The sequence below is a fragment of the Electrophorus electricus genome, chromosome 22, assembly GCF_013358815.1.
Source record: "Electrophorus electricus isolate fEleEle1 chromosome 22, fEleEle1.pri, whole genome shotgun sequence".
Classification (NCBI taxonomy): Eukaryota; Metazoa; Chordata; class Actinopteri; order Gymnotiformes; family Gymnotidae; genus Electrophorus; species Electrophorus electricus.
This window is the reverse complement of record NC_049556.1, coordinates 6,451,657-6,462,412: the sequence shown is the minus strand read 5'-3', so window position 1 is coordinate 6,462,412 and position 10,756 is coordinate 6,451,657. Positions and strand designations below refer to the sequence as shown.

The window sequence follows — 10,756 nt, the reverse complement described above, 5'->3', positions numbered from 1 at the left end:
TGTCAGGGGTATTTATAGTGGAGGGGTAATTGGCTGTGGGGTAGTTGAGGCTGAGGGGTTATTTGGCTATCCCTGTAGTTCTGGCTGAGCGAGCGATGGAGAGAAGAGGGCTGTGGGCTTTGACAAGTCAACATAATAATAATAAGAAGAACACAATGTTGGCTTTGTCAAGCCATCATAATTAAGAATAAGAATAGGAAGAACAAAATGTTGGTTTTATTAAGCCAATATAATAAGAATAATACAAATAGTAAGAACAGAATGTTGGTGTGATGCTGGTGGCACAGAAGGAGTGAGAGGCAAGGTAAGGTAAAGGAGTCTTTATTCTCCATTATTCAAAGTATGTCAGTAAGCTACAATGCAGAGATAAAGAAAACAAGATATTTAATGCGTAGGCTTAGCGCAGTGATAATGAACAGCACACTGCTCAGAGGTCCACTAATATGCATTGCCAACTTCAGGAACCCGTAGGCTTAAATAAAGACAGGGGCTTGACAAAGCAGCTAAACTGGAGAAAAAGGTTGTTTGGCTATTGATCTCCTAAAAAAATACTGTTAAATGATGTTAAATGCTTTTAAGTAAAATGTAAAGTGAAATCCTGTTATTCTGCTGAAGCCCTGAAAAACTGCAATATTGTCTTCGCTGTTTAAATTAAAATGAATCCTGTTTAATGCTTTTAAACTTAAAAAATATATTTATGTAATTTGGGGTCCCAAGTAGTTGCTAAGGTTTTGTTAGGTGGTTGGTATGGAGTCATAAATGGTTGTTAAGGTGCTACCAAATGGTTGTTATGGTATTCCAGGTGGTTGCCAGGTGGTTGCAAGGATGTTGCTATGGCTGTGGTGTAGTTGAGGATGAAGAGGTCTTTAGCTGTTGGGATAGTTGTTGAGGGACTGTGGAGCCAATTTGTGATTAAAAGGTAATTTGCTAGTTAATCCTAGTGTGACTGATACATATGTTGACTGTCAAAATAAAATTGGTACCCACTTAGGTAGAGCCTGTTTTCCTCAGTCTAGGGTAAGGATAGGGTTTGGTTTTCAATCCGAAACAATCCAAAACAATCCTGTGTCAGATTGTCACATAATTTAAAACATTTGAAAGACATGCATTTTTACCTGTGGGCTCAAATGGACATGCGGATGCCATACTCAATGATAAATCCCATGTGTATGAAGACAGAAAGTTTCATATGAGCAACACACAACTTGTGGCCAGTGAATAAAGGCAAATGTAAAGCACTTGTTTTTAATATAAGCATGTAGGGGAAAGAGTGATTGAAGAGAGATTCAACTAAGATTGTTGACAGATTTTAATTTGACTTAGTTTGATTTGTAGTTGCACCGGTAACTACTAAGTTGCACATTTTTAAGGATTTGATATATTTGGAATGTACAAAGGATTTTATAGATACTAACGGAGGAAGGGACCAGATATTGCAAACTGTAAACCAATGGCAGACTTACAGGAGATTCATAGTTCTGAATATCAGCTTCTAAACTGCAGATTTCTCTTCTCAGGCAGTGCTAAAATGCCATGTCTTGAAAAGTTAATATGTTTGACATGTTATTTAATATGAAGAAAATTTATGCTGCTCCATTTTAAATGACCAAAGAATGATCATAGTGGTATGAACTATATTAACTTCTATATCAAATGAAACCCATAAATATCTAAATAAAGCTGTTATGTTTACTCTCTTGATAAAGCATGCTCAGAATACAAAAGTTGTTTTGTATCAGATCAAATGCGAATATTCTTTAAATTATTAGCATATGAAGGCTGCAGTGTGATGAAAAGAGTTAGGTGTAAAGGCAGCTTAGTCTTAGGCTTTTGAATTCTTATTTGCATTTAGAATATCTCTCTTTGCTTGGCTGATATTGGATGGAATATGCAGCATTAATGCAAATTGAATAAAAATTTAACAGCCACCGTCACGTGCATAGCAGAAGCAGAAAAAAAAACCAAAACTTAATAGTCCATGTCTTTCTATGATAGAGATACATCTTCAAATATCTCCTGTGCATAAATATGTTTTAACAGTAGACGGTTCGAGCAGTAGCTGGTTATAATAAGCCTATATTCATGCTACAGAAATTTCATCACTGTTCAAATAAAAATTCTAATATTCTTTTTAACACACTTAATATGTGTACTTTATAAATGATTCATTGTTCTCGGGTCAAAGTACAAATTCTATTTAGTTTTAAAGGTGTGGCATACTAGAGTAAATAGAATCAGCAAGCTACGGAGGATACTGAACTTATTTCTGAAATTTACGACTGTACGGAAAATGAACGTCCTTGCTTTATTAGACAATGTGAAATGTTTTGTTATTAAATGTTTTAGTATTGTGCAGTACAGAATTTATTTCACTCGTGAAATAGTGAAACAATTCCACTCAAAACAGACATGCTTTTGTTATCCCGAGACTTCTTGCATTCAATACTTTTTGCATTGACTATTTGCTTTTAAGGGTAGGCCACTTGGTTAAATCCGCCATATACACTTCTTTAAACTAATGTGTTCTAAAAACGTAAAAAGAAAGATCGCGTTAAAAAGACATAGGACTCTTGGATAAAAACCTATTCCTCTAGTCGGTTTTCTCAACACGAAGCAGCATTACTTTGTGCTCACTTGCCATTTGCGATTAGCAACACCTCTATGGTCAGGTGATCCGTCTCCCTCAACGTGAGTGGGAAGTGTACATGGTAATATACTTGGGCAACTGCTGAGGACGTCTTGAAAGAAAACAAGCACGATTTCTTCTGTTAACGTTAAGACTAAACTGGAAGTATAAAGAGGATTACTTACTGTTTGAGTATGTCAGTTAATCGGAGTCACTGGTCAGCTCTGTCCACGTAAGTTCGCAAAATGCTTCATTTTTTCTGTTTAATTTGTTGGCTGTTTTGGCTACTCACTGCAATAGCAGCTAAGACAGTCACAGACGGAAACACAGTTATCAGTAATAGGATTTTTCTTAGAGTAGCTAACTACCTTAGATGTTGTAAGCTATTGCTAAAGCAGCAGTACATTACCCTTTAGATCACATCAGCACTGCTGTAATTCTATTCTATTTTCCAGCAGTTCTTACCATGTGATAATAGATTTGCCACATATTTCACAATAGATAAAAATACAAATACGGCCTGTATGAATGAACAGATTACTTTCAATGTGCCAAACATGACATTTTCTATAATCATTCGAATGGAAATATTGTAAGATGTTCTCTGGGTTTAGGCCTGTTGCTTAGTGCTCCACCTTTATGATTCAGTTTACACATTTATAATTACCCTGATAAGATGTACTTTCATGCATGAAATGAACTTTGAAGGGAATAATTCTAATATAGCTGTAGTTATTTTACTTAGTTATATTTAGTTATATTTATTTAGGCTGGCCCAACAATGGACAGTGGAAGATGAGGAAGAAACAGAGCGAGAGCGGCGGAGGAAGACAAAATGCTCCACCACCATGGACCCAGACAACAGTCCCAGTGATGAAACTGAACCACAAGTCACTAGGTGAGAGATCAGCCAAAAAACTGCATGTATTAGTGTCCTGTCTATTTAAAACACAGCCTATTAATTATATTACTGTGTATCAAACTGATATTCCTATGTAAGCACTATAAATTCAAATGCATCCTGGTTTCTGAATGAAACACTCTTCTAGATCACTATGTTAATGTTGTTTGAACTGACAAAGTAGTTAAAGGATGTTTGCATGAAGCGACTGAGCTCAAGTCAACAATAACTAAACTGTTTCAGATAGAAATATTTTACAGTGTGGCTGTGAAAGTATAGCTGTTATTAGGCAGGTGTGCATTCTGTGTTCTCATAATAGGTCTATTATGTGACATATGGAATCATTGTTGGTGCTGTGTGTATGCTTTCTGAAAGCCAAAATGTAGATACATATTTTAGACTAAGACAGTATTCATATGTTTATGAATATAATAATTTTTAGAGTGAGGAATATATCAAGACACAAATGAGTTCAATACAGAGTTCAATACAGTCTAAACCAGCATTTTAACATATTGTTTTTGTTATATTAGATAATTATGATGCAACATATGTTAATCATATTGTTATTGTTCTCCCAAAGTGAGCGTTCAGCTCCTGAAAACAGTGACTCTAGTAGTGGAGGGCTGGAACAGCTACAGATGGACTTTGTGGAAATGCTACGAATGCGAGATGAACGTCGGAGGAGGAGACATATGGAGACACTGAACAGGCAAAGGAAAGAGGATCAAGGAAGAGATGAAGCCACAGAACAGGGAGACAGCACTGGAGAGGTGTGGGGAGAGATGCTGGAGGACATAAAGGATGATGACATAAGGGTGAGCATGCAGTCTTGCAAAGAGACCCATGTCTCTCCTCCACCACTATCTTCAAATAACTTCACTCTTCGCCCAGTATCAGAAAACAGCAAGCATGTAAGCTTGTTTAACTTGATAGTTTCTTCTCAGGTGTTTCTAATTTTAGCCTGTACATTTTCATTTCAGGGATTTTTAATAAAGTGCAAAATATTTCTTTAAATCTGTTTTTAAAAAGTTACTCTAGAACCTTTTGACCGCTAAAAAGAATAACAATGCTTTTTCCTCACGCTTGTAAAAAAGAATGGTTAGAGGCTCACAGTCACATGTGATGTAATAAAACTAAGATTACTCAGAACAAGCTGTAAACAGCTGGTACTGATAATTACAGTTGTATGCTTCACAGCAAATCCTTTGAAATTTGACCTGTGAGTATACAATTGGGGGATTTCATGTCTCCTGAGTATCTTTCAGTCTAATATGCTTGCACCTCCAAACAATGTAAATGTGACAGGTTTCATCATGTGAACTGGGGTCAGAGGCCAAGGAAGTGTGAGGATATGTTCTGTTGCCACCTGCCAACTGCGATTAATCATCTACAGCATTAACAGACAGATCTGCAGGAGGTCTAGTTTACCTCATTTGGCCTCAGCTAACATGCTGAACATAAATTATAAAACTGAAATCTACTATTGTCTACAAATATTCAGGATTCAGGCAATTTACTCTTTATTGATCCCAGAGTTTGATTTTATAGGATTTGTTTTGACTCAGGGCTGTTGGGCTTTATCCCACATAAGTTCTGAACTTAACTCAAACTGTATTTACAAACTATTTTCTGTGTGTTTTTAAGAGAGAAAATGGAAGCACAAACTTTGATCATAATTTGACTATAGTCACAGCAAAAGAGACGTCACAAAAATTTGTAAGGTAAGTACAGATACAGATGTAAACACATGTCACTCACAGCATTTATTTATTTAAATGTTATTTTATGTAAATGGAAAAGACAACATTTGTCCTGATTAGATTCTTGCACTGTTCTTGAACCTAATCTTACTTTAATCTCTGCTTTTGCTTTCTGTTTTTGTTTCTTTTTGTTGAACAGCTCTCTTTCCATATCTTTTGAAAAAAGTTCTGCATCACCTGGGGCAGCAAGCAGACTAAGTCCCACGTCTCCACCTTCGCAGGTCCCGGGAGTAAATAACGTGATGATCCCTACACACATTGGAGAATTAAAGGTGAGGCACTTCTGCTTTCTCTTCCAGTATACTTCACTCAAATATTCAGGAAGTTCATTGATAATAGTTTTATTTATCCACACTTCAGTCATAATTGATTTCAGTTAAACCCAGCTGCTAATTTTGAAAATGGCCCTGTGCCAAAGAAGCGACAAGTTCAGACATTGACTATTTTCAGGACAGGGAAGGGGATTCTATTCGGGATTCTATTCCTTAAGAGTCTGATCTACTTTTTAAGAAGGGTTTACTCTACTTTTTTTTTTTTTTTTTAAGATACACTGTGTTTTTTATAGTAGTTTTGGAACACTCCTGAGAATCTTGAGGTGATACATAGGGTCTGCTAAAATTACCCCAATCAGATTTTAGCTGATAAAAAATTATTTTAATAAAAAGTCAAATGTGTTTATATAGCACTTTTTACAACAGCCATTGTCACAAAGCTGCTTTGCAGATGTCCATGTCCACCAACTAATTCTTTTCCCTAGAAAGAGGGTTGTTTTGGAATATACATACTTGCATGATAATTAATACAGTTTGAAACCAAAATGTCTGCATTAGATTCCAAGTAATGATTTATCTGTACCTTCAGTATTTACCTTATTATTATTATTATTATTATTATTATTTGCCCTATAATTATTAGGTTAACTAGGGCTGGAAGGATTCTCTGATAGACTTCACATTATTTAAATTATATATGTGCCATTTTTATCTTAATAATGTACATTTTTATTGTCTGATAATTAGCTAAATATAAATAAACTTTACTTCATAAATAATAGTTTTCAAATGCAGACCATACCACTAAGCTGGAATAGAGGTGATTGTGATACCTGTGAGTATCTCACTTTGAGTGAGTGAGGGGAGAACTTCTCTGAGGTGGCTGAGAGGGATTGAGTAGAACATCCATGTACCCTGTCTCTCATTATTTTTGCAAAAGATCTTGGAGCCACTTGTCGCTAGCCACACAATAAAATCCTCCAGTTATTATCATCTTTGTTAAAAAAAACAGTTCTGCTAAACAACAAAAATGTAACACTGAGAACAAGTGTGATTTGAATTAAGACAAGCACAGAATAACAAGGATTTGACAAAGAGAAAACAAACTGTTTCTTTTTATGAGAGGTCCTTGACTTCAACACTCCCAAAACTTCCTCTTCCTAACTAAAACTGAACTGAGCTTGGATTTAATAGGAAAGATCTCATGGGTGTTTCCTGCATGCAGACCTTGGGATTTAAGCATATTAATTTCTGTCTTCAAACTAAACAAGATCAGATTACTTGCTCCACACGAAAGAGCCAAAAGAAAGCAAAAAATACAATACAAAAATACAAAATAAAACAATTCTTGAACAGTTGCATACCTTGTGCTCTTGGAGTCTGGTTTGCATCGTAGCATAAAGGAATTATAACATGAAGACTAACATGATAATGTCATTACTACCTGAACAAATAATTTCAGGCTTACTACCTTAATTGAAAAGGTACAGATTAATAAAATTAAATTAAATTAAATATTTTTATCTACCTGGTTTTTATGTTATGTTTTCCAAACACAATAAGGAACAGAGCAACATAATTTAAAGGTTAGCCTCAAGATATCTACTCAAGATAACTAGACTCTTCTTGAATTTATGACTCAATTTGAAGTTGTAACACCTAGAGGGTTAATCCTTTACTTGATTACATGATACTGGTAAATAAGAAAGTACAACACTTCATTTAGATCAGTGGGTGGCACTGTAGGTGTATGACAGAATAACGAGTCCGTATTTCATTAATAACAGTTTTTAAAAAATAATTCCGATGTCCTTTATATGTGTGTTCAGAGTTCTTTAATCAGGTGGAGATTAAAATGTAATTTTAAGAAGAGTTTTAAGAGAGCAGTGGTAATATCCAGGGAGTGTGGTGAAATAACGTTCCACATATTCCAGTTGTGAATTACGACTCCTGAATTTCATGGGGAAAGAGCAACTTAGAGCAGTAAAAGGGGTGAATGGTCATTGCCATCATAATAACACCTTGATTTGTTTTTCTTCAGTTAGTTCATGACTGCATTGGTGAACGTTCTTAAGTAAATATATTCCCCCCCTCTTTCCTTAATTTTGGCAGCATTTGCGTCTTTTGATCTAAAATGACGTGTGTACATGTGTTTGTGTACGTGTTTTTTTTGTTTTTTGTTTTTTGTTTTTTTTGTGTGTGTGTGTGTGTGTGTGTGTGTGTGTGTGTGTGTGTGTGTTTGAGTGTATTGTATATGCAGGGATGTCAGAATGGATCAGCAAGCATTTCTGAACCTGCAGGCAAGCCGCCATTTACACGACAGAGCTCCAGAACCAAGTCCTTTAGGGTAATGAAATTGCAGTACATGTGTCAGGATTTGTTCTTGAGGATCATTACACATAGATATGGATACATGTAACATAAAATGTTATGCTTGAATATTACTTACGTAAATAATCATGTCAAAATAAAATGCTGAGTTGTTGACTTTTTGCTTACCAGTCACTGATGCCCATGTTGCTGTTAATGTCCTTTTATCATCCATTATGTGCCATTAGTGCCTGCAGAATCATAAACTTGCTTTTCAACAGCTAAAGCACCTTTAGATGGAAATGAACAGTTTAAACAAGTTGGGTAAGTAGAGATATGTTCTGCAGCCTGAAATTGTGTTTCATGGTCAGATATTGAAGAAAAAAGAAGAAGAAAACATGCCATTACAGAGAAGGTAAATATGTTATAAACCTGAATATATATATATATATATATATATATATATATATATATATATATATATATATATATATATATATATATATATATATATATATATATATATATATTGCCAACAACACATTAATACTTATATAGATGTTATCTATTTATTATTCAAAGTGGTTCTGCACAAGAGCAGAAACAAATTTACAGGTCGAAGATAATTACACATACCATTATATGTAGAGTTATGGAATAATCTCCAAAATATGTCGAGGTTTACATATTTTGATGGAGATTATTCTTCCAGAGTTCATATCTGCTTCCCTTCATATGATGAGGTTACGTGATCAGCTGTAACATTAAAACCACCTGACTAATATTGTGTAGGATTCCCTCATGCTGCCCAAATAGACCCAGCAAGCGCTGATGCCACAAGACAACTGATGGTGTTCTCTGGTATATAGCATCATGATGTTTGCAGAATATAATTTATGTCCTGTAAATTGCAAGGTGGAGCCTCCATGGATTGGACTTGTTTTTTCCAGCACATTCCACAAATCCTCAATCAAATGAAGATTTGGGAAGTTTGGAGGCCAAACCAACACCATTAACTCTTTGTCATGTTCCTCAAGCCATTCCTGAACCATTTTTGCAATGTAGCAAGATACATTATCTTGCTAAAAGATGCCACTGCTGTTAGGGAGTACTGTTGCCATGAAAGATGTACTTGGTCTACAAAAATGTTTAGGTAGTTGGTATGTGTTAAAAAGTAAAATCCACATGAATGCCAGGACTTCCCTTCCCAATTGTGGTGTATGTGGAACGTAATACACTCATGTTTTTACATCACGTGTAATTTGAATCAGAAAACATTGTCCTCTTCCCATTGTGGATCCTGGTGCCATCTCTTCCTTTGGTTTTAACACACATGCACCCAGCTGTCCACATGATATAAAATAAAATGTGATTTATCAGACCATGACACTTTCTTCCACTGCTCCTTGGTGCGAGTTCTGCTGCACACGAACCCATTGTAGGTGGTTTCAGCAGTGGACAGGGGTCAGCACTGGCACTCTGAGTGGACTACAACTATGTAGCCTCATCTGCAGCAAGCTGCAGTACATTGTGTGTTCTGCCACCTTTCTATTATTGACAATAAGGTTTTAAGCAATTCAGCTACACGTAGCTCTTATGTGGGACTGGACTAAATGGGCTAGCCAATGGGTCACCAGTAACCCTGTTGCCGGTTCACAGGTTCACACCTACCACTTTTGGTAGGTACTAATTACTACATACCGTGAATACTCCACAAGACCTATTGATTTGGAGATGCCCGGACCCAATTTTCCTGGACCCAGTTTTCTAGCCATCACAATTTGGCCCTTGTCAAAGTTGCTCAGATCCTTACACTTGCACATTTTTGCTGCTTCCAACACACCAATTTCAAGAACTGATTTGAGACAAATATATCCCATCCCTTGGCAGGTGCCTTATATAATAAAACATATAATAAATGATATTCACTTATCATTGGTTTTATAATTTTCCTAAATTACTTAGTTATCCCACATGCTGTGTTCATAAAGACAATTTACCCTTTTAAATACCCATCCTGAAATGCCCTTCTGAAACGCATTAAAACTCATTAATTAAATAAATGACTTTGCTCGATTGATGAATGAAGTTTGTTCCCAAAATAATAAAGTCATAGGTTAAGTTCTGATTTGTTTGTCCTATTGACAGTGCAAGTATGCGGATTGCAACAAAGAAATTTGAACCCAACAGGGTAAGTGAATAATCCATCTCCATTTTTGCTGTAGTGCATGCTTACCTACCTCACCCTTGAAATGTTTTTAATTTCTCAATCACTTAGGGAGCTAATGAAGATGAGGGGCAGCAGTCTCATTTTCAAAGAAAGTAAGTAGATTCTCATTACTTCAGGTTGTCATATCAGAATTTCTTTGATGCTTTTTACATGCCTTGTGCATATCAAAAATACTGAGCGAGATAATGTTTAATGTTGCAAATACTGTTTCTTTAGCACTAGGCAAAGAGTGTCTTCCCGCTGTATTCAGGAGAAGGTGGAGAGACTGGCCCAAGCATCACAGGTCCACACATGCAAACAAACTTGCACTGTATTAAGTGATATTTACTAAAGGCAAATATGATACTGTTCCTAGACTGTACCCTAGAAATGCATAAGCTTAAAAGATCCTCTTGTAGAAATGGGAGGCAATAAAATCACCAACGCTGGTCCACAAGACCCTATTCTTGGTGGATGAAGTGGCAAAAAAAAGAGAGCTGTTTGAGAAAGAGCAAGCAATATCCGAAAGTACACTTGCAGCCAGCAAACAGGTTAGACGCATGACAAATGGAATATAATGCAGCTTGTATTCTATTATTGCTTTTTAATAATGAGGACTAAACTTTTAAATTTGTAATTTGTAAATTGGTTTCCTTGTGTAGGACTATCGCACAG

The 10,756-nt window shown here is 35.8% G+C and overlaps 1 protein-coding gene across 2 annotated transcripts in view; it reads left to right on the top strand.

The window, feature by feature from the left end:
* The window catches only part of lad1 (ladinin), a 28,043-nt gene that overhangs the window by 7,933 nt on the left and 9,354 nt on the right, over window positions 1-10,756 (top strand). The window contains exons 1-12 of one of the 2 annotated variants that reach the window (XM_035521216.1): window positions 2,738-2,858; window positions 3,396-3,524; window positions 4,111-4,345; window positions 5,175-5,251; window positions 5,430-5,562; window positions 7,823-7,909; window positions 8,244-8,287; window positions 10,021-10,063; window positions 10,151-10,194; window positions 10,319-10,385; window positions 10,501-10,632; window positions 10,744-10,756. The exon at window positions 10,744-10,756 is cut by the window's right edge and continues 80 nt beyond it. In XM_035521216.1, the coding sequence (XP_035377109.1) occupies window positions 2,821-2,858; window positions 3,396-3,524; window positions 4,111-4,345; window positions 5,175-5,251; window positions 5,430-5,562; window positions 7,823-7,909; window positions 8,244-8,287; window positions 10,021-10,063; window positions 10,151-10,194; window positions 10,319-10,385; window positions 10,501-10,632; window positions 10,744-10,756 (1,042 nt within the window). In that variant the 5' untranslated portion in view covers window positions 2,738-2,820. Of the gene's footprint in view, window positions 1-2,737; window positions 2,859-3,395; window positions 3,525-4,110; window positions 4,346-5,174; window positions 5,252-5,429; window positions 5,563-7,822; window positions 7,910-8,243; window positions 8,288-10,020; window positions 10,064-10,150; window positions 10,195-10,318; window positions 10,386-10,500; window positions 10,633-10,743 lie in introns of those variants that run through there. The other variant, XM_035521217.1, reaches the window with a different exon arrangement.